Source organism: Nothobranchius furzeri, chromosome 2 (genome assembly GCF_043380555.1).
Source record: "Nothobranchius furzeri strain GRZ-AD chromosome 2, NfurGRZ-RIMD1, whole genome shotgun sequence".
Lineage (NCBI taxonomy): Eukaryota > Metazoa > Chordata > Actinopteri > Cyprinodontiformes > Nothobranchiidae > Nothobranchius > Nothobranchius furzeri.
Genome location: NC_091742.1, coordinates 55,644,770 through 55,669,560, shown reverse-complemented (window position 1 = coordinate 55,669,560; position 24,791 = coordinate 55,644,770). Strand labels below are relative to the sequence as shown.

The 24,791-nt window shown below is 41.8% G+C and overlaps 1 protein-coding gene across 3 annotated transcripts in view; it reads right to left on the bottom strand.

The window, feature by feature from the left end:
• Positions 1–24,791, bottom strand: part of arap2 (ArfGAP with RhoGAP domain, ankyrin repeat and PH domain 2) — a 251,081-nt gene that overhangs the window by 148,401 nt on the left and 77,889 nt on the right. For all 3 annotated transcript variants that reach the window (XM_070546657.1, XM_070546659.1, XM_070546667.1), the window contains exons 9-10: positions 23,299–23,492; positions 6,387–6,493 (exon numbers count right to left, since the gene is read on the bottom strand). In XM_070546657.1, coding sequence (XP_070402758.1) covers positions 6,387–6,493; positions 23,299–23,492 — 301 coding nt within the window. The remainder of the gene's footprint in view (positions 1–6,386; positions 6,494–23,298; positions 23,493–24,791) is intronic.

Sequence of the window (24,791 nt, the reverse complement as noted above, 5' to 3'; positions counted from 1 at the left end):
AGTGCAAATAGCAAACCAGAGTGTATCCAAGGCAAACTTAGCTTTTTTCTTTATGTTTTGGTACTTTTATGTAACCAACTTGTAAACATCTCAAAGCTTAAAATATTTATTGACAACAAAATTGAAGTTATTGAAAGCCCATGTGAAATCTGGGGAAGATGAAAAGCATTTGTCTGATTCACCGGTGTCTTTGCCACAAATCTACTGGTGAGACATTTATTCCTATTTCAGAGAAAGCCCTGAAACCTTCACTCGGGAAAAAATAAAGGCTTTCAAAAGTTTGGAGAGCTACAATTATTTTGCTTCAAGAAAAGTCGGGCCAATCTCTTTTGCAAAACAGTAAGTTAGACCCAGTGAGGAGAGTCACAGCATGTTTTGCATCAGCAATGGTTGATTGACAAAGAGAACGGTGAAAATCTCACTGTGACTGCAAAGCTGGATTAGTCTTCTTTGGTCAGTGTCCTCACTTCTCGTATTGACTACTGCAACTCTCTTCTCTTCGGTCTTCCTCACAAATCCCTCCATAAACTCCAACTCCTCCAGAACTCGGCAGCCCGCATCATTACCAGAACTCCCTCCTTCCACCACATCACCCCTGTTCTTCAGCAGATCCACTGGCTCCCAGTCACTTCCAGAATCCAATTCAAAATTCAGCTATATACATTCAAAGCCATCTATAAACTAGCTCCCCTGTAAGTCTCGGACCTCCTTCATCCTTCAACCTCCACCCGTTCCCTCAGGTCCTCCTCCTCCATCCACCTCTCTGTCCCACCTGTCCGTCTGGTCACTATGGGGAGCAGGGCCTTCAGTCACTCTGCTCCCCAGCTCTGGAACTCACTTCCCCTTGACCTCCGTAACATTGACTCCCTCACTCTCTTTAAAACCAGACTCAAAACCCACCTGTTCCGTCTAGCATTCCAATAATTACTCTCTTTGCTCCAATATGTCTGTTTGTTTTATGCTGTTCTATATTTTATTGTTGTGTGTTTTATCCCTGTCTGTAAAGTGTCCTTGAGTGTTTAGAAAGGCGCTGTTGAAATAAAATGTATTATTATTATTTACTTTATTTATATTAGAAATGATCGCGGTTTGGGACACCTGAATCAGAACATGAAAACAAAATGACTCTTTGGATTTTAAATTAGGCAAACTTCAATGTTAAAACATCTTCTCTAATTAGCATTTAGTCACCGTGAACAAAATGAGTCTCACAAACTGCAACAGGAAGCCAGGCTCTCTTGAGAGCGTCCAGGTTGTCCACAACCATCTCTTTTGTATTCTGCGCTCCTTTATGAAAGGAATTCCAAGAAAACTTTTTAACAAGGCCCTGGAAGGTTGTACAGTTGACTACACAGCAAGAGTTTACAGTCTGCTTCGCTAAATTCTCCAAACGTGCAAAGCAATCGCATTATAGGCAAATTACGCCGTTTCTTGCCACACAATCCCGGGATGCAATGCATTGACTTTACCATTATTAGCAGTACTATTTTTAACTTCTGAATTATACATTAGAGGGGTGACATAACCATGTGTGTTTATCTGTAGTATTTCCATCCACTTAGAATCCACTTGAGATAATCCTCATCAACAGAACTCGTCATGTGTAACTGTCCATCAACAACATGCAAAAACAACCCCAACACAAATAACCTGTTTTCTACCCCGTTATACCCTGGGGCTGGGCTTTTATCTGCAGCTTTACTGTAGCAGACGTGGTGTCTGAACAAGAGCACAAAGTTTTTCTCTTCTCCAAAGTTCAATGTTTTTGCTTGTGTTTTTCCTCTCCTCTGAGCCTCATTGTCATTCTCTGTACTCATAAAAGCCGGCTATTGTATCCAGCACAACGGTCCGAGCGTGCTGTCCGTTTAACGGCAGCAAAACAACGGAAAAGCCAAAGTGAATCTCCACAGCTTAAAGTGATTAGATGAGTTTCTCACTAATCCCCACCTTGAGCAGGTTGGAGAAAGCTCCCAGGACCGCCAATCGATTTGATTCACAAACACACTCGCACATGGAGTAAAACCCTTTTAGCAATGACCTTATCAAAACAATTCTGAAGCATTGGGCTGATTGTACACTTTTGGGGGGGGGGGGGGGGGTGGGGGGGGGTTGCAATTACAACCGGCGTGTTAACGAAGCAGCCAAACGATTGGACCATTCAGGCAGCTGCCAAAAACAGATCGATCGGACACACAACACATAGCGAGAAACACGAGAGACAAATGAATAAATAAATCTTTACACACGTTGAGAAAGAAAAGCGGTGAGAAAACGGTGAAACAGATGCACCCAAAACAAACGAGCAGCGCTTCTTTTTCTTTTTTTCTTTTCGGGGCAGCTGTCACGCTTGTGTTGTGAGCGGGCCATTACAGCACAAACAAGCTGCAAGCTCATTGATTGGAGGCCCCTTGAGGGACAGAAGCCACCTGAAAGGCTTTGAGCCCTACAGGCAGGGGATACCTACAGCAAAGCTCTCAAGAGGGCGCTTCACAGAAACACCGATCAATAATTAGCGGGTTTTGAACAGGACACCGTTGTCGTGTTCTGTGGACGGTGCGCTGATCGATAAAGTCTGCGAGTTGTGTGGTGGTGTGGTCATTCACGAGGTGCTTTCTGAAAGGGATTTGACAGGAGAGCTAATCAATAATGAAAAAAAAGCTTAGGATTCTCCCTTTGTTTAATTGTAGCAGCATCAACTTTCTGACATCTCTGCTCATTATTTTTACATTTTAGAACCTCCCAAAGACAGCAAACATAGCGCTGCTATTTGCATTGTCTGTGTTTGGATTTGTTTTCAACGATTCTGCCGTTCTGCTTTGCTGGTTTGGATAAAATCAATGAATTCTTGTGTTCAGGTTCATTACAAACAAGACCAGAAGTAAAGATTGAGTTCTATGAACAGAGCGTAATAGCACCATGCAAAAATCTTGAGTCCTCCACCGTTATCACTAGATTTCCAAGCGGCCAGACTCTCTTGTAAACTTTTAAAGTGAAATTTTCTTCAGGCTTTTAGGACGCCATTCATTAGGTCTCTTGTTATAATGATTTTGCCTGTGTGTGTTTGCTTGTGTCTGCTTTAACATCTAACTGGATGGATTGTATTGAATCACACAGAAAGTAATCATTGGATGTTCATCAAAAGCTGGTTAACTTTAGGAGTCAGCTCTATTCCAAAACCCTGTACCTCTTTAGTACAGGGGTCCCTCGCTATAATGCCGTTCACCTTTCACGCCCTTGCAGTTTCGTGGATTTTTGTGTACAAATTTGCGTACTTTTTTTTTTACTGCACATTATGTTTTGTGTCCAAAAGTGCAAAGTTCTGAACTTTGAGAGTGTTTAAACAAGAGAAAATTGTGAAAATGTTAATGTCTGTTATGAGAAAAGTGTATAAAGTGTGTAGTGGGGAGTTACAGGAGGGGAGTGTGCAGTCCCACAGCTGGAGCGCATTAGTAATCAGCACTCGTGTGTCTTTATATACAGGAGGAGATGCGCGTGTACAATGTGACGAGAGCCTGAAGGGCTGGAGTGAGTGCGTGTGCGCAATTAAATGCATTCACACATGCTGGAAATAAAACTCCATTTTTGGTTCTTTTTTAAACACAGATAAGGATTTTCCTTACCTTGCTGACGGTTTCGTTTGCGGCTGCAAACATCCTCAGAGCTGACGCTGATGGTGGCGTCACTTCCTACACCGTTTATCCTCTGCTGCTCGCGGATAAACGGAGTAGGAAGTGACACCACCATCAGTGTCAGCTCCGACGATGTTTGCAGCCGCAAACAAAACCGTCAGCAAGGTAAAGAAAAACCTTATGTGTTTAAAAAAGAACCAAAAATGGAATTTGAAGAGAAACGCAGCAAGAATGTACAAAAGATGGAAATAAAACTGTTGAGAAACCAAAGTTCTGCTATGTTTTTACGCGTGTGTGTTTGTGTGACCTAGCTCTGTACACTACAAACATAATAACTGTAAAAAATGAAGCTAAGTGCTTTTGTTTTACTGATTAAGAAGATTTACCAATACAAACATCTATGACTATAACCAATTTTATTTTGCTCATGTTGGTATATTAAATGTTTTTATAATGAAAAGTTGTGTTATATTTATGTTTAGCTGTTTCGCTGCTTCAACACACCTGATTTGTATCAGCAGGTTCTGCGGTGCTTATTCTGATTAAACCATTGAAACAAGCATTTAGCATGGTGCTAAAACCCAGCAAACATTTGGATGCTTAACGAAATGACGTTAGTCCGATAAAAGTTTGATATTTTAAAATCTGAACTATTGTTACTATATTTTTAAAAACAACTAGTTCCAACATAAACGTTGACACTATGTCTTTTCTGGAAGCGGAGCAGTGTGGCCTATAGCGGCATTGCTCTGCGCTGTCCAGATATGGTACTGTACATCCTGCCTTTGTGATGACAGTAAGGTCAGAACTCAAGATCTCGTTTTGGAGTGCGCATGCTCGTGGGGTGTACATTGTTTGAGGAAGACAATAGTTAAAAAAACCAATACGTTAAATATCGGCTTTCCGGCCAGTGAAAAATCATTAGAAAGCCATTATATAATTCAATTCAATTCAAGTTTATTTATATAGCGCCAAATCATGGCAAGAGTCGTCTCGAGGCACTTCACTTAGTAAACATTCCAATCCAGGTCAGTTCATTAAGCCAGTCAGAAAAAATGTTTCCTATATCAGGAACCCAGCAGGTTGCATCGAGTCCCTGACTAGTGTCAGAGTCTTTACAGCAATCCTCATACTAACGACAGTGGAGGCAAACTCCTCTTTAACAGGAACCACCAGAGGATCCTGGCTCAGTATATACAATTTTTCAAGTGGAAAAGTGAAAATTTCAGGTGATGACTCCTGTCAAATATTTAAAAACCAAATATTTAGCAAAGCAACAGTACATCTCAACCACATCGAGGTTATTATCAAACAGGCAGTGAGGCCATAATTATACATCAACTATAAAATCAGTTTCCTGCTAAAATATCATTGATCTATACTGAGGTCAACTGGTGTCCCCGATCTTTGTTGTTTTACATCAGTTGCAACAGATGTATGACATAATTAGTGCGTAGCTAATTAGTACATCAACACAGGTGCACTAGACTAAAGCTATTTCTACACCACAGCTGCTTTATTAATAGAACTAGTCTGAACCAATAAAAAAAAGTCTACTCTGAGCACTCTTGTGACCTGGAACATCATCCACTATCCATGGTAATTCCTGCTTCGTATGCAGGAACAAGAAAGACAAAGAACAAGAAAAAGAAGGAGCAAGAAGAGAAAGAAATAAAAAGTATATGAATACATAAAAGAAGATGAAGACAAAGAATTGGAAAACAATGAAGGAAGACATAGAAGAGAAAAAATAAGTCAGAGAAAAATAAAACAGTGGTAAGATTTTTTGTAAACAAAAGCAAAACAAAAACTAGTAAAAAATATTCAATAAAAGCTAAATAACTGCTAAAAATGATCGACATTTTGTCAACGACAACGAAAATTTACATTAACAAAAATCCAATCGCAAAACAGAAAATATGGGACGTATGAACAAAAGAACCAATCAGCAAATAGAACATATGGGACTCAAAGAGAAAAGTACCAATTAGTCTGGAGTGGGGCTGGGCAATATAGCCTAAAATCACGATATATAGAGGAGTTCTCATCGAGAACGATAAATGGACGATAACTGCGTGTATGCACTGAAACAAAAGTTGTCCACTAGATGGGGCTGTCACGTGTAGGCTAGTACGTTGAGTCATGCTGTTGTGACTTGAGGTGGTACAGCTTCCCAAAGGGACATAAATGTCGCCAATCTACACATCTTTTCATTTTTTTATTATTGAATTTATTGACATGTTGCCTCAAGCTGAACAAAAGGGAACATTAGCTTTGCTGAGGACTTCAACAGAACAGAGTAATATGAAAATAAGCTAGCGAGACTTCTCAAAGGGGAAAAGTGAAAGCATAACAGGGGCAGCAGTAGCTCAACAGGTCGAGCGGGTTGTCCAGTAATCGGAAGGATGCAGGTTTGATCCCGGCCCCGGACAGAGAATTCTGCTGTTGTGTCCTTGGGCAAGACACTTAAACCCCCCCGCCCGCTGGTGGTGGTCGGAGGGACCGGTGGCGCCTGTGCTCGGCAGCCTCGCCTCTGTCAGTGTGCCCCAGGGCAGCTGTGGCTACATTGTAGCTCATCCCCACCAGTGTGTGAATGCGTGTGAATGCGTGTGTGAATGGATGAATGATACACTGTAGTGTAAAGCGCTCTGAGAGGCGCTATACAAGTGCGGGCCATTTATCATCATTTAACAGTCAAAGATGCACAAGACACAAACTCTATTGATGTGAAAAAGTACAAATTAAGAGAATACAAACCAGAAATTTTTAAAGGGTGTGTTGATTTCGAAGCTCCTGCGGTCCGCGTCTCGGATGGTAGCGGCAGTCAGTTCCACCTCAGCGATACCAAGACCTGCTCTGTAATCCTTAGAAAAAGACAGAACAGAAACCGAGATTATAATGAAATGTTTTTATTATTAACCAAAACGCTGTGCATCACCCTTCATATTAAACTTAGATAACCTTATGTTGTCAAATAAAGGCATCACAGTCACTAAGGAGCCCTGGCGAATTAGATTTTGCGGTTGTGGCCATCTTGGATTGTGTTAGGGAACATGCCATGCACCATTTATGTTAGGATTCTATATTTGTTTCCAGTTGAATTTACTTCATTTGGAAAAGGTCTGTTGAAGGCCTAAAATGAAAACTTTATTAAAAAAAGAGAATTTGAAGCGATAATTAAACTCTACACCAAAGAATCACACACAGCAGTGTCATTCTCATTCTGTGGTGTTTAATTTTCTATCAACTCCACCAGATAAGCAGGCATTTGTATTACAGACCGCTGCAAACAAATAACAGCGCTCTGAAACGTTTGTCTTCTACATAATGATGCACAAACTGGATCTGTGTGTGACGTCTATAAAGGTGTTTAAAAGAGTCAGAAAGAGTGACTTGTCTGCATGTGTCTAAATCAGTGCAAAACTATAAAAAAACAAAGCCGTGTCAAATAAAAATAAGATGGGGTTCTATACAGAGAATTGTTCTAAATTCAGTTCCAATGATACACTGCCACACCCCTTTTCTGTTAGACTGCAAATAGTAAGAACAATTTAGAGTATTTTCTATTTTGTGCATTAGCAAAGTATAACCCCAACCCAATAAAAAGTCCCCAAGGCAAACAAAAAAAATTACATAATCAATAAATAATTAACATTCAGAAAAATATAGCTTTCATCTAGTAATAACAGTCTACATAAACAATTCTACATGTAGAATGTTGTGTACATTTTAAGTACCTAAATACATTGTATTTATATTTAAGTACCTAAATACATTGTATTTATATAGCATTTATTACAGGCATAAAATCACAAAGTGCTTCACATAAATCTAAACAAAATAAATCATAATGATCTCAAAACAAAAATGGATTAACATCAGAAAAAATTTAGTAATAAAATGAAAGATGATTACAAATTCGAGTTAAAAATAAGAACATAAAAGATTTAGGTAAAAGCGGCTTTAAATAAAGGGGTCTTCAGCTGTTTTTTTAAGTGTCCTGACTGTCAATACAACGTAAGGATAAAAGAAGATCATTCCAGAGTCGGGGTGCAACAGTCTGGAAGGAGCGAACTCCTCAACTTTTATATCTGGTCTTTGGAACTTCTAGAAGGTTCTGGTGTGTGGACCTGAGGGCTCGGGCTGGAGCATAAGGCTTTAACAGTTCAGTAATATAGGGAGGAGCTTGACCATGTAGAGCCCTGAAAGTTATAGTCAGGACTCTAAAATGAACGCTAAATACTTCCACACCTTCATCTCCTCACGCTTAGACTACTGTAACTCTCTTTTCTCGTGTCTGAGCAGAACCTCCCTGAACCGTCTACAGGTGGTTCAGAATGCCTGTGCTCGGCTTCTGACCAAGTCCTCCAAACACACCCACATCACTCCGCTTCTCCTCCAGCTTCACTGGCTGCCAGTCAACTTCAGGGTTCATTTCCAGATCCTGGTTCTGGTCTATAGGGCCTTACATGGACAAGCACCATCTTACATTGGTGATCTTCTTAGTCCCTACACCCCCAGCAGGTCCCTGAGGTCCAGTGATCAAAGCCTACTGGTTGTGCAGCACCAGGCTAAAGACCAAAGGTGACAGATCATTTGCTGCTGTGGCCCCCAGACTCTGGACCTCTCTCCCCCTGAGTCTGAGATCAGTGGACTCAGTGGTCTCCTTTAAAAAGCAGCTGAAGACTCACTTGTTCAAGTTGGCTTTTTTATGACCTTCTTCACCCCTCTCTCTTTATTCTGCTCTCCCCACCTATTCCACCTTCCTCAGGATCCACTGATTTTCCTCTTTCCTAGTCACTCTCTCTCTTCCTTAACATTTTTTCTTTTAAATCGCAATTGCTTATTTTTGCTCATTTTAAATATATTTTTAAACATTTTCCAAATGCTTTTTTATATTTTTACTTTTTTTTTTGTGAAGCGTCTCGTGATTTTTATCTTGAGAGGCGCTATAGAAATGATATTTTCTTCTTCTACTACTTTTGGACCAAATATGCAGACTAAACCAAAAACAGATGCTCACACAAACAACTAGAAGAATAACTCAGAAATGTCAAACAAATATGCCTGGAGGTTTTGTATCTATACCCCTTTAAGTAAATCAGTATAATTCTTTACAAACTGTTCCCCACACCATGTGCAGAGTTCATTTGAGACTAGAAAAACGGTCTGCAAGGGAACCACAGGCAGAGATGTAAGCAAAGCATCAAAAAAGGCTAAAACACACACACGCTGCTGTGTTGACTGTGCTATGTTCTGCTGTAGAGGCATAAAGGAGAAGCTGAAAAGATGACTCAAAGAATGGGAAAGGAAGAGCAAAAGGACATGAACAAATGGATACCTATAAGGTAAAAGTAACCCACATTGAATGTGGGTGAGTAGGATGTGAAGAAAAACCCTGAACAAAGTGTTACTTACACAACTACTACTAACCAGCATATCAAGGCTCAGCTCCAGCAAGGAGCATGAAACACTAGCCTGCACCATGAATCATGAGTGCGTTCTGCGCTAACGGTTCCTCACCAGAAAAACAATTTACACTAATTACACCAAACAAAGAAGAAAATGAATCGACACCATCTTTGTTGATTGGGCGCTTTTTGGAAATACCCGGCCATGGAGTGAAGAGAAGCGCCTATTAGTGTGTGTGTGTGTGTGTGTGTGTGTGTGTGTGAGCGTGCGTGCGTGCATGTGGGAGAGCATCTTGCAGAATAATTAGCGACAAACTTTGCAGAGCAGCCAAATTTTTGCAGATTGCAGCACAAGATGGCAGTTTACTTAAATATTTACACATTGTAAAAAATAAAGACACAAATTGCAGTCTGATCTTGGTTTTAATAGAGCTGGTTCCATCGGAGGCTCTTAAAACCTCAGTCTGACCGAACCAATGCTCTCTATCTTTACCCGTCGCACAAAATGATAGAAATAGAGCACGATGTCCCGGAACAAACCTCAGATCTCATGAGGCGTTACGGCTAATTGAGACAGCCTGATCTCAGAAAGGGGACAACAGAAGAGCAAAAAAACAACACAAAACAAAAGATAATACTGGAGAGTAGTGAAATGACTGCATGGCCAGGTTTTAATTGAGCTGAAACTTTTGATGTGAAGGCTTCAGGGCAGCTAAAAAATCTTGCCTTTACATCCCATCAATTATAACTACATAGACTTATTCCCCTTTTAACTTCAGTGTGTTCAGAGAGTTGACCATGCATGACATGATAATGAGAATCTGGGGGTTAAAAACCCTTCTTTAAAGCTGATTGTCGCTCGTAGACAATCATTTCGATTGATGATCGTAAAGCAACAAGCCACTGCGATTCAATCACGAAGGGAGCAACTGGTAACATGCATTCTGCAGCTAGGTGTGTGTGCTGAGATAGCAAAGCAGTCACTAATAACCATCACCTCCGACAGCCAATTAATGAGCTGGGTGTTAGCGGGGGAGGTCCAGCCCGCACCTATCCAATTAATTCACAGAGAACGGGTAAAAATAATTCACCCAATTACATCTACCAAGGGTTAGGTGGCAATAATGGTGCTTAGTAAGGATGAAAAGGCTACAAGACCAATGTTTCTGCACCTTTCATTCATTATGCACTACGGTTGTTCACCTAAAATCAAACACAACCCCTCTAAAACCGCAAAAACCAAGCTAACATCAAGGAATATTCTTCCAAAACACGAGTAAAAGAATGAATAATGCCCGAATGCTGCCACAAGGTTGTATGATCAAAAAAAAATCCAGTGTTCAATATTCAATGTACAATTTTTAGCTGAAAGAGTGTAGGGTTAAAGAGTCTGACAGCAAAAGTACACAAGTTTGTACAAGCGCATACTGGAAGAGGCAAAAATCTCAGATTTTGTTTGAACAGAAGAAATGACAAATGACAGGTCAAGGAAGCAAAGCTGGAACATTTAAAACCCTTCTGAGATGAACAAACTTGAGAGAGAATAAGGAACCACCTTTCGTCAAGGTTTTTGACAGGTCTATTGTTCTTTGACCTTTATGCCCTTTCACCACCATAAATCAAACTTGAAATGTGTATTGTTTTATGTTTATGTTTATTTATTTGGTAGACGCTTTTATCCAAAGCGACTTACAATTTATAACCTATAGGGCATGTTGTGATCTTTATGCCCTTTCCCCCCAACCCACCATAAATCAAACTTGACAGGTGTATTGTTAGTAGTCCCTTTTTGTGATATGATCTTTAATGACCCTATATGTCAAGAAATGAACTGATGACTGTTGTGTAATGACACATGTAGTCCCTTTTTGTCAAGATGATCTGCTTTGATCTGAACCATTTTAGTTAGGGTTGATAACTGTTTTGTGTGAGCCTCACAACCCCTCCCTTTCATACGTGAGACCCCACATCCCCCCCCCCCCCCCCACACACACACACACGCACACAAACACACACACACACACATCAAATGACAGACACAAACAATGGTAATAGAATTCTTTGTGATGCTTTAGAAAGTGTCGAGAGTCCTGCAACAACGGATAATGGCGTCATGTGTCTCAGTACAGACGCAGAAGCATAAAGTAGGCTTAAGTCTTAATCACAACCATATGCACACAGGTAGGTCCTAAATCATAACACTGCTATAATTTGCCCTCATTATGTTGAATGTGGTCAATTAACATCCAGTGTATGATACATTCTTCCCATTTTCAATTGAAAGAAGTGAACATTATTATTAATTTTTTTTTATGATGGCCACCTAAAGAAAAAACGGGCCACAGGACTGAATTTGGTTTAAATGCTTGATTGCCCATCTTAAGAAGTAAAGAAAATAAAGGTCTTAATGACCAAGTTCACTGAGAAACAATGTTTTACTTGCTATTTTTTTTAAACGATCGGTCACTCTCAGTTTAACATGTAGGCTAAATGTGAAAATAGTCTTCTCCTCCTATTTCTGTAATTGCCACCAACAGAAAGTTGACAAGGAAATGCTCAGATTAGAAAAGCCAGTGACATTAGCATCTCATTATGTCAAGTTAGCATTCATAGACTCACTCATCTTGGCTCTCGACAGGGAAGGTTGTTGTTGATTTAGCACCCAGGAGAGAGCAGAGCACATCTCTACCTGTTTAGGCTAACGGTTAGCATTAGCAACTCCACCACAAAGCAGAACTCCTTCTGGTTTGTGTTATTTGTGGAGATAAAAATATCAACGTAGGCAGAGCAAAAAGAGTCAGTGGTAGAGTCGTGTTGCTGTTAGCCCATCAGAAGCTAGATATCCACATATCAGGAAATAAGACTCGAAATCCTGTCCAGAGCTTTTTTCCCCCACAGAGATCGACTCATAAGGCTTTCATTGATACTGTTTATATAACAACATGAACTTGGTCTTTAACATATTTTGGGTGTATGGTCCAAAGCAGCTGATATTGTGGAAAAGAAAGACAGAAGAACCAAAGAAAGCAATATTTTATATAGCGCCTTTCAAGATAAAAATCACAAGGTGCTTAACAAAAAATAAATAAAATTAAAAATTCAAGTATAAAAAAGATTTCAATAAACTATTAAACATGTTTCAAATAAGAGTACAATAACAAAAATTGTAATTAATATAATGTAAGGAAAGAGAGAAAATGAATAGTGGATCGGGGGGAAAGGCAGAATAGGTAGAAAGAGCAGAATAAGGAGTGATGAAGGTCACGCAAAAGCCAGCTTGAACAAGTGAGTTTTCAGCTGCTTTTTAAAGGAGACCACTGAGTCCACTGATCTCAGGCTCAGGGGAAGAGAGCTCCAGAGTCTGGGGGCCACAGCAGCAAAGAGGTGAAGGAGCATGCGTATCATTTGAAGAGAAGTAACGTGTCAGGTATGAAGGGTAATAAAAGGGGTTCAGAATGAATGAAAGAAAAGGTTTACAAGACATTAATGAAACCAGCAATGTTTTACACTTTACTGACAGTGGCACCAGACAGGAGGCTGAGAGGACGACCACAAAGGACAGGAAGTCAGTTTATGTGAGGGTAGAGGATGCAGAAGATAGAACTAAATGGACTGACTGTGCCGACCCCTGAAGGGAAAAGCCCCAAGAAGATTCATTGCTGGGGTTTAAATAGTCAAGTTGCCATGCCAATGGAGCTGGGTAGGTACAAGACTGAGAATGGTTGAAATCTGCTCTTGAAACTTGCTCTTGTTTTAATATGTGTGTGCAAGTTTAGGGAGTGCTAGGGTGACGGGGAGGGCGGGCAGAGGAAATGACGTCTATTCTGATATTAAAGGGACTTTATGGAGTTTTGAATTTTTATGCTTGCGATTGCCCCCTCAGGCAAAAAGCGTAATGGCAGCTTCAATAGTAGGCTCCTGCATGAGGCGCGCATGCTGTACCTGCACGCTCCTTAACGAAAATAACAGCTGAGACAGTCAGCTCCGTGTGTGTGTGTGTGTGTGTGTGTGTAGCCTGGAGGACAGAGGACAGGAGAACGCGCAGCTAATTAATTACCGTAAATCCTCTAATACAGGCCCGGGCCTGTATTTGACTCAAGCTCATCAAGCTCCAGGCCTTTATTGGAAGGAGGACCAGAATTAGAGGCATGCCTTCATTTCTATTTGAGCAAAATGAACTAATGGTTCGCTGGAGTTTTGACAATTAAAATTGCGCCCATGTTTTCAAAGTTAAACACATTTCTTTTAACAACGGTAGTTTCTGCTTCAGCCCTCTCCCCCCTCCCCCTGCGCAGCGGCCGCAAACTCACTGATGCGCCTGCAGCCTCTCGGAGTTCCTGCTGCTCTAAACATTAAAATAATTATTTCATTTTCTGTTCCTCACTTCTGATTACCTTCAGTGGTGTCTGTTTGTTGCAACCACCAGGTACAAAAACTAACTTGTTTTAATTTGACTATTTTCCGTCCTGCCTGTTTATTATCTTCCTGCATCTCCTCTCAATCCTAAAGAAAAACTGCTACCTGGGTTCATATATATTCACCTCATGAATTCCCTTTGAACTGCAGTTCTAAAAGATCTACCGACCGCAAAAACAGCGGAGTGCTCGCCGGCCGTATCAGTGGCGCTTCACCGAGGACAAAACAGGTGATGTGCCCCGCTCCACAGCAGCGAAACGCATCAGGCACAAATAAAAGAATAAAAGACAGAAAACATAAAAGGAAATGGCGTGTTAAATTTGTTTTTGAGGTGGCGACTCCTGATTTGATAATGTTACTGTGTTAATGTTACAATCTGCTCAGGACGCAGATGTCTGGAGCGCGTCAACAATCAGAGCTTTGCCCGCGCAAGCTGGTTAAGGTTAGGATGGGGGTGAGGTGAATGTTAAATTGCAAGAGGGTAAAGGTCACAATTTGGTTAAATGTCCGTTTTACGGCGGGTGTCAGTACCGACGCTCTGGCACAGCGCGTTGCCTCCCGACCATCAACATAAATATGCTCCCAATGCGCAGGAGCTTGTCACCTGCTGACAGCAGGCTGCTGTCTTTTCCGAGGATTGCATCTTGCCAGTCATTATCACGTGACAGCGACTAGTCGATGACAGGCATAAAAAGTCACTATAGAGCGGTGAAGTCGACTAGTGACTAGTTCATACAACCCCTGCTACTGCTCCCCAGAGTGTTCTGCAGCATAATCAGCACGTTCTCTTTGAACTTGATATCACATGTTTGTCTCCTCTTCGTCTCCGCACGGTTAAAGTTACCCTAGCGGGCTATCACTGGCAAATCAAAAGTGAGACGGATGACACAACCGCCCCCCGTACTTGCTTGTTACCACAATAAAAAAACGGCCATTATTCACCTCCGCCGACTCCGACACCGGCCAAAATGTGATACCCAGCCGTTAATTAAATACAGGCTAATATTAGAGGATTTACGGTAAATAATTTGGTTCTGTACCTTTATCTTCAGCACAGCCGACAAAGGTTTATGATGGGTCAGTCCGTCAGCTTCACAGAGCTTCCCTTCCCTTTCTTGAAAAATTGTTCCAAAATGAGAGTCAACCCACATCTTTTTTATCTGTGAATTCAATGCCGTTTGGCGAGCCTCAAATAAAAATTTGGGCATCTTACTGTAAAAATATACCATTAATGTAAAAAAATAAACTCTAAATAAATTTTATTCACATCAAGATTCGGACCCAGATCTTGCACACGGAAGTCCGTCGTCTAACTAGATGCGCTAAAGCGCCAGTAACATCAGCCGTATCCGTAGCTTTTATATGCGTGATGACAGCTGAAACAATGTTCAAAGAACAGTTCGGAGGGAAAATGGCTATTTTGTTGCTAATTTGCAGGAAAAGTCTAGAAGAAAGTAGCTAAGGGTCCTCAGAAATGTAGCTAGGTTCATCACTAGGCGTTAGGAACAGCGACAAAGTCGCTGAGTTGGCACTACCTCACTCTCTGCTGCTAAAGCTGCTGATAGCAAATGCTACGGGCTATGCCTGAGCGTGAACGCGCATGAAGCAGCCTGCTCGACCCGATCAGCTCTCTTTTTCTGTGATTTTACAGAAAAAGAGGCAATCACAGTAAAAATGCCAGGGCTCATTCTACAGGACCAGGGCATTGCAGGAGAATGTATGAAGAAGAAATGTATTATTTCTATACATGTTTTGGCTGTCAAACTTCCATAATGCCCCTTTAAGTTTGGAAAAGAACCTTCCTCGTGTAAGCTAATTATGTTCTCTACATGCTGGATGTGGCAACCATTTTTTATACCTGTTTTGTGATTACAGCTTGCTATGGTTCCCTGAAGATGATCAAAGAACACTAGAGAAAATAATCTTTACATCTTTTTGTTAAAATATGCTAGATTTCTGCTAAGCACGGTCATAAAAACAGAAATAAACCTTTGATGTGAGCATGTTCGGCACGAAAAGCAAAAACAATTTCACTGAAGAGAGGACTAAATTAAAGTATCTGGTATTCTGCACTTGCAGAAAATATAATCCAAGGTGCAGGCCTCTACTGGATGAACGTTTATAGCTTTAAAAAAAAAACTACTTCACCGTCAAAACAAAGTGTCTCAAACAAGATGATTAATCCGTTTTTCATCTATTTGGCTGAAAACTCAAAAGGTCACACGGAGTGTATAACACAAAACAGGTGAGGTAGCGTGTACGGAGTTGTCTACCATACACGGGGATTCAGATGTGTGGGGCACTTTGGACAGTGTCCAACTTCCCTTACCTGGGTGCATAAATGACCTTAAACACCGCTCCGCTCCGTCACAGGGCTTACGCTTCATGAGAGGTTTGGGTGTCTACGGGTGGAGCTGGGACGACGATGCTTTCAATAGCTCGTTCATCATGTTAGATTAAATACTCCACTTCACTGATCTTGAACAGAGCCACAGTCGACCCAACGTGCTCTTCTTCCTTTCGTACAAGCTTCCAACGTTCCTTTCTCACTTACACAAACCGTGCAGTTGAGTGCTCTCTCCATCCTCTTCACTTCATCTCTTTCCTTTATTCTGCGTCTTAATTCTATTGTCTTTCACTTGCTGCCCGCTTTCCTCTCAGCCAAATGCATTGCTGCTGCATTTATGCATAGGGGGATTGAGACAGTAAGCTGGAATAATACAATTAATTTGTTCTCTCCCTCCCGATTCTTTCTTTCCCTCCATTTTTTCTCCTGCTGTCTCAGATCAAGGATGTGGAAATGTGCTGACATGGAGGGATACCCAAAAGAGAACTCTAACAAAGATGTTTGTTCACGCTAATGAAGAAAATAATGAAAGGCAAACAACAAAACTGCAAGAGCAAGCAAAACGAATTGAGAGCCAAAACAGGGATGGAAATGAGTTGAATACAAGTAGCATTAGCAAATATGAGTGAGGCAATAGTATCACTACTGAGAGGTATCTGTCAATTCGATCTGCTCCCAGGACGGTGATGAACAAAGAAAAGATGTACAGAAAAGGGACGATCAAGGCTTAACTGGACTGGTAGCGAATAAGAGAAGTAAAATATCACGTTTTGTTCAAATTTCCTAATTGGATTAAATATTTTATTAATCTGTGAAACGAAAACTTAAAGGTGGAAATTTGAGTTTTCTGTTTTATTTTGTACCATGATCACGAGTCTAGACCTTAAAGCGTGAAGCAAGCTCATTAATCTAAATCTAAAAATCCAATTATTCTAGTGAATGCTGTTGTAATTTACTTTACAGCAGTAGAGTTGGAACTTTTTAGGATGTAAGTCAAAATCTCCAAATTTAAAGTACGCAACGGACACAAATATTAGATTTTATTTAATTAAAAATGTATTTTGTCCACTTTTATGAAAGGTGTGCTTTTAGGTAAAAGTAAGTAAGGGTTTGAAGTTCTGTTAGCCAAGAATATTAAATAATTGCCAACTCATGTGGTTTATAACTGACAAGTATTTTTTTGTATCTCCCTGGGCTGCCACCTTTCCGTGGTGGAGGGGTTTGTGTCCCAATGATCCTAGGAGCTAAGTTGTCTGAGGATTTATACCTCTGGTAGGGTCACCCATGGCAAACAGGTCCTAGGTGAGGGATCAGACCAAGAGAAGCCCAAAGACCTCTTATGATGAATTATATAAATGGAAACCGTGTTCACTTGCCCGGACGTGGGTCACCGGGGCCCCCTTCCGGGGACACGGAGTCTGAACGGACCCTGTTCCGTGCCTCCATTGTTGAGGCGGCCGACCGGAGCTACGGTCGCAGGATTGTCTGTGCCTGTCGTGGTGGCAACCCCTGAACCCACTGGTGGACACCGGCGGTTAGGGATGCTGTCAAGCTGAAGAAAGAGTCCTATCAGGTCTTTATGGCCTGTATGACTCACCCCGGCTTTCCACAGGAGCCGTCAGCAGCACGTTACTGCAGCAGCACGTCATAGCTGCTGATAGGAACCGCTGTGGTCAACAGAACCTTTTCCACTGGAGCCGTCAGCAGCGCGAGTCGGCCGCGTCTCAGGAGCAGCATGTCGCGGCCTTTACGCGCCGGTTCTATTTTCTACGCGCGACGCCTCTGAAACGGGTCAAGTTCGACATTTTTGGGGAAGGAAGGACAGGAAATCGGACGCGGAAATTGAGAGAAGCTCCCGAGATTTTCAGAATGAAGAAACGTACTGCCTTCCGATGCTTTACTTTCAAAAACAGTTACTAAATGTGCGGTCCTGTGAGAAGTCATCACCTAGCTAGCGGTCTCCTTTGTTTTTCAGGTCCGTATTGGCGATTATAAAACGGACAGAACATAAAACACAAACCTTTTGGAGACATGTTGTAGTTTTCTCCTGCTTGTTGTTGTGTTTACTGACGAGTCACTCGTGTGACTTCATGCTCGGTCGGTGACAGCTGCTCCCCTGCTGCTTCGTGTCTCGTGTGAAGGGCCAAGCAGCAGTTTATGCAAGCAAGATGTGCTGCTGCAGTAGCGTGCTGCTGACGGCTCCTGTGGAAAGCCTGGGTCAGGAGGCAGCTGACGGGTACCGGCAGTCCAAGCGGAATGTGGCTCGGGTGGTCACTGAGTCAAAAACCAGGCGTGGGAGGAGTTCGGTGAGATCAGGTGCTGAGGTCACTGAGGTGGTTAAAAAGTTCCTCTGTGGCGAGGCTCCAGGGGTGGATGAGATCCGCCCGGAGTTCCTTAAGGCTCTGGATGTTGTGGGGCTGTGTTGGCTGACACGGCTCTGCAATATCGGATGGACATCAGGGGCAGTCCCACTGGACTGGCAGACCGGGGTGGTGGTTCCCTTATTAAAAAAGAGGGACTACAGGGTGTGTTCCACTAAAAGGGGATCACACTCCTGAGCCTTCCTGGTAAGGTCTATTGAGGGGTTCTGGAGAGGAGGGTCCATTGGATTGTTGAACCTCAGATTCAGGAGGAGCAATGTGGTTTTCGTCCTGGCCGTGGAACACTGAACCAGCTCTATACCCTCAGGGGGATCCTGGAGGGTGCGTGGGAATTTGCGCAACCAGTCTACATGTGTTTTGTGGATTTGGAGAAGGTGTTTAACAGATCAAACAGCCACACGTCACTGGGTCTTCCACTCATTACACACTTGCATATTTGGCAACAGAACACCACTGGTGTGAGAGGTTCTCCGCTCAATAACATCAGAGAAGGAGAAACAGCCGGCTGCTACCACGTCAACTTTAGGACAAACTACCAGAGTCCCAAAAAGAAAAACACCATTTGAAGTCACGGACAACAAAATATGTTTCAATTCAATTCAATTCAATTCAAAAGTACTTTATTAATCCCAGAGGTTAATTCAATTGTTTCAGTACACACAATTCCAAGATCAGACATACATACATAGACACATGACAAGAATTGGTGACAGTGGTCATTCGCAACACGAGTCACGCTACCGTTATATATCAAGAAGGTTTATATGAGGATAGAGTCAGGGGGAGGGAAAAAAGGCACTTCAGGGTTACCCCTTACAGAGAGGATAGCTTTGCTATGCAAAAAAACACCTCAGACAGATATGCAAACAGACTTCAGACGATACACAACATAAGTGTCCACTAGGTGGGGAGGTAGGTTGGGACTGTCCTCACTTCAGAGATTGCAGCCACAATAGCAGCGCTCATCACCTCCATTTGGGCAGGGGAGGGAGATATTTGGGTTAGAGAGCACATTGACTCCTAGATGCGGTTCCACGGCCTTCACCGGTCACAGTCCCGCCCAGACTGGGATAGGGAGAAAGGGTTTCCATAGCAGCAACAACATTCCACATTTCTTCTGAGGGAAGTTTTCACTTCAGCCTCACAGGCTTCAAGGGCACCAGATTCAGATAACAAGAATTGTTTTGGGTACAGGCAGAGATAATTTCCTCTCTGCCTTATATTTCTGTTGGATCTTCAACCCCTCCAGGTCCAATAATGGCATTATCAATCTATTCCAATTCGTGCTGATCCGTCAACTCTCTCCTTGATCGAATCAACCTTCTGTGCCAGAGCCTGAATTTCAGCCAAAGTTCCAAGCTTACGACTCATCTCGACAATTATATGAGTTTGTGAGTTTACAGCACGATGCATTCCATCCCTGAGCTCCGGGATTAAGCCAACATTCCTCGAAAGCTCGTTAATTTTCTGGTAAGCCAGGTAACCGCTCAGGCCAAACGGCAGGAATCCCGACACCAAGATGACGAATATCCAGACATCTTCAGAATCCTCTACGGACAGGTGAGAGAGGCAGACCAAGTTCCACTATTTCCAGGAGTCCGTGATATACCCAGCTGGCTCTGTCCCAGAGGGGCATCAAGGAGCCCGTTCTCATCGTTGAAAAAAATTTGTCAATCGTGCTGAGAGACCAACTGACAAAATCCATGTTTAATTTCCAGTTTCCAGAAAAAAATGCAGAGACGCACAGTGCACAGGCAGACAGGACAAAAAGCCTTGGGAAGAGCAGGGAGGGAGAGGAGAAAAAAGCGTTTGTACTCTCCAAGAGCCAGAAGAAGAAGCGCTATCTGGTTTCGTCCAGCATCAAAGGATTCCAGTTCCGGCAGAATCATCTCAGGGAAGATACCCAAGGGAAGGGGTGAGTGTTCCATAACCGTGATTGCGTTCAAAACCTAGCTTGTTCTGTATATTTGCTTTAATACACATGAACAAATGTGTTCACTGCCCCTGATGGAGCATTTAAGAACTGCAGATGCAACTGCACATTTCTTTATCAATATGACTACATGATATAATAAAATATAAATAGATTTTTCCCACTGATGTATTGCTACCAAATCTATGTAGGCCTTCAGGGGAAGAAGACGTTGGTATCTCGTGTATACCAGAAACCATCTCGTGCACACAATAAACATTTCTTTGGTTTGTTTTTAAAGGTGTGATATCATAATATTTTAAACATTTGAGAGCAAAGGTAGGCACAGTACAGGGAGTGCAGAATTATTAGGCAAATGAGTATATTGTCTACATCATCCTCTTCATGCATGTTGTCTTACTCCAAGCTGTATAGGCTCGAAAGCCTACTACCAATTAAGCATATTAGGTGATGTGCATCTCTGTAATGAGAAGGGGTGTGGTCTAATGACATCAACACCCTATATCAGGTGTGCATAATTATTAGGAAACTTCCTTTCCTTTGGCAAAATGGGTCAAAAGAAGGACTTGACAGGCTCAGAAAAGTCAAAAATAGTGAGATATCTTGCAGAGGCATGCAGCAGTGTTAAAACTGCAAAGCTTCTGAAGCGTGATCATCGAACAATCAAGCGTTTCATTCAAAATAGTCAACAGGGTCGCAAGAAGCGTGTGGACAAACCAAGGCGCAAAATAACTGCTATGAACTGAGAAAAGTCAAGCGTGCAGCTGCCAAGATGCCACTTGCCACCAGTTTGGCCATATTTCAGAGCTGCAACATCACTGGAGTGCCCAAAAGCACAAGGTGTGCAATACTCAGAGACATGGCCAAGGTAAGAAAGGCTGAAAGACGACCACCACTGAACAAGACACACAAGCTGAAATGTCAAGACTGGGCCAAGAAATACCTCAAGACTGATTTTTCTAAGGTTTTATGGACTGATGAAATGAGAGTGAGTCTTGATGGGCCAGATGGATGGGCCCGTAGCTGGATTGGTAAAGGGCAGAGAGCTCCAGTCCCACTCAGACGCCAGCAAGGTGGAGGTGGAGTACTGGTTTGGGCTGGTATCATCAAAGATCAGCTTGTGGGGCCTTTTCGGGTTGAGGATGGAGTCAAGCTCAACTCCCAGTCCTACTGCCAGTTTCTGGAAGACACCTTCTTCAAGCAGTGGTACAGGAAGAAGTCTGCATCCTTCAAGAAAAACATGATTTTCATGCAGGACAATGCTCCATCACACGTGTCCAAGTAATCCACAGCGTGGCTGGCAAGAAAGGGTATAAAGGAAGAAAAACTAATGACATGGCCTCCTTGTTCACCTGATCTGAACCCCATTGAGAACCTATGGTCCATCATCAAGTGTGAGATTTACAAGGAGGGAAAACAGTACACCTCTCTGAACAGTGTCTGGGAGGCTGTGGTTGCGGCTGCCCGCAATGTTGATGGTGAACAGATCAAAACACTGACAGAATCCATGGATGGCAGGCTTTTGAGTGTCCTTGCAAAGAAAGGTGGCTATATTGGTCGCTTATTTGTTGTTGTGTTGTTTTTGAATGTCAGAAATGTATATTTGGGAATGTGGAGATGTTATATTGGTTTCACTGGTAAAAATAAATAATTGAAATGGGTAATATTTGTTTTTTGTTAGGTTGCCTAATAATTATTCACAGTAATAGTCACCTGCACACAGATATCCCCCTAAAATAGCTAAAACTACAAACAAACTAAAAACTACTTCCAAAAAAATTCAGCTTTGATATTAATGAGTTTTTTGGGTTCATTGAGAACATGGTTGTTGTTCAATAATAACAATATTCCTCAAAAATACAACTTGTCTAATAATTCTGCACTCCCTGTATATGATAAAATATTACCATTGGCACTATAGAGATGTCATTTACCTTAAATACAGGTTATTTTCATCAGCGTGAATTTATACTGGAAAATCAAACGCTTTATCTTAGTGAAACTCTGCCCATGCACGCTCCGACAAAACGTGTCTATCAAAGCATCTTAGGTGAGTTAATTGCTGTGGCTAAGATAGTCCAGAGGTTAAGATGTCTGCCTGCCAACTCAGTTTTGCCATGTGCTGACGTGCGTTCAAATCCTGGTGTCGACACTAATTTATTTAGCCAGCTGAAGCAGATTTCACATTTACTATATATATATATATATATATATATATATATATATATATATATATATACTCAGCTCACATAAGACTCACACTGGCTAAAGAAATAAATATTGGTCCTTATATTTTAAACTGTTTAAACAGCACATCCTGAGCTAGCCTTAGGAGGCGGGATTCAAAACCCATATTGGATTCAGAGGGGGGGACCAGGGCCTAGTGTCGGGAGCCGGAAGATGGAGTGACGTGCAAATATGACATTGATCTGTTTTTATGAATTTCAAAGTAAAACTCTAAATTTGCAGCTGAAACAGGAAAAAGGATAAATGCAGCCAAAAACAGATTTAGGGGTATTTTTCATGAGGAAATAAAAATATCACATCCTAAAAAGCTACAAAAAGTGGATTTTCCATGATATGGCCCCTTTTAACTAATGTTTCTTTGGCAGCTAAGTGCAAACCAAATAAAATTTTCACTTATAAAATATAGTTCTCATTTGTTTAACGAATAAAAAAAAATGTTTTAATTCTAAAACAAGCTCAATGCCTTTTAACCTGTATAAAGAAATGCATAAAATCCAAACACTTCAAAGGATTACAGCTACATACTAAAATCACTTCCCACCCACATGATCGGTATAACTGAAAACTTGACCAAATCTCTAGTCTTTTTTTTTTTTTTTTGCCTTTTCAGCTTCACAAGACAGCCGCTCCAGACATGAAAGAACAGAAAAACCCACAAACAACACGCACTAAAGAGTTTATGATGAGGACTCAAGCTACGAGCTACAGGGCCCCTAACAGCCAGTCTGCATGCTTGCATGTGCATGCACTGCAAGCTCCGTGCATTTCAGTGCAGACTAAAACATTTTAACATATATTTATTTTTTTCTGCATTACACATTCACCGGCTGATCCATTTCTCCCACAGCTGCTTCAAGGAGGCTTATCATCTTCCTCCTTTTAAGCACGTAGCTGTCATTCTGTACAGAGGAGGTCCCGGTAGTGTTGGAAGTACCTGTTCTGTTTTGCAGAGCCTGACTTTACTCCCCACCAGGGACGCCAGCACTCTGCCTTTGTAACCACGGAGCTCCAGCAAGCCTCGCTTGTTTGCGGAAGAGAGGAGGAGTAGGTTGTCAGAGCACTTCTGGGAGCTGCAGGCAGGGGGGTGCGTGGCCGTCTGAAGAATTTCCATCCACTCCTGGCGCTCCCCTGTGGACACGTGCATGAGTAAAAAACAGAAAAAGAGAAGCAGATGGCAGACGAATATACGTGTGTGAACGTGTGTAAAGGAGTGAGGGGGTAAGGAATCAAACACAGCCAGAGTGGAGGGATCAGGGCATCCTTAAGTCTTTGAATCAGAGTGTTAATTTACCACTTTTGCGTGTCTTCAGTGGGTTTTATTGGATCTTTGGGAGCCAAAGCGCAACTGAATACTGAGACAGAAAATTCTACCCTGAACAAGCAGTAATTGAAACACAGGGTGAGGTGTGATTGGTGAAAATTAAGTTAGCCTTTGGTGAGAGAAACCCCGTAAAGATGAGAGTGACAAGTCTAGCACACACAGATATTAACATTTGCTTCTCTTGGAGTGAGACATTCGGTAGCATGAGATGAGGACATGAAGAGATCACTTAACATCTATATTCTTTACAATAGAAACTGGCCACTGCTGCGTTTGCATGCAGATTTGTATTATGTTTATTACAGGAGTGTATCTGTGTTTCTGGTTTGATCAAAACAAAACGGTTCCTCTTGCCTACTGCTATGTTATGCATGTTAAACTCGAATGTGTTGTATTTATTATGTTATTACTTATAATGGGGCCTTTATAACACTTCTACTGCGGTTTTGTGTCGGCGCCGACACAAAACAGCTTCCATACTGTGAACTACCGTAACTCTTCAACCGTTGAAGCAATCAACGTAATTCTAATGGATTCTGAAAGCTGAGCTGCTACGCTTTCCAGTGGTATACAACACATTACGGTAATGTTATGCAAGTCCCTGCCCAAGAACTAGGAAACGATCACACTTCCTCGAGGAGCGGTAGTGCGTTTGACTGGTTTTTAAGTCAATTAGATACAAGATCAATTTTTTTGCCTTCTTTAAATACAGAAATCTAAATATTGATATCTTGTATTTGTACTCTAAAGTCTGATTAACAAAAAATGTTGGAGAATTTCTAACTGAAAGTGCTGAAGTTCTTATCCCATCCTAACTTCTAAATAAAATATGGCTGCCTTAGACAACAGGCACACTGGTTGCAGAGTCACTTGCAACTTTGTTGGGTAAACCTTTCTAGTACCAGGATGGACACTTTGGTCTTCAGAACTGCTTTAATCATTTACAAGATGTTGGGAACCATGCTCAAAGGTTCTGGTCCATGTTGACATGACACCATCACACAGTTCCATCTAGGATAAGAATCTCCTGTTGCACCATATCCCAAAGGTTCCAGACTGGATTGAGATCTGGTGACTGTGGAAGTCACTGGAGTCCAGTGAACTCA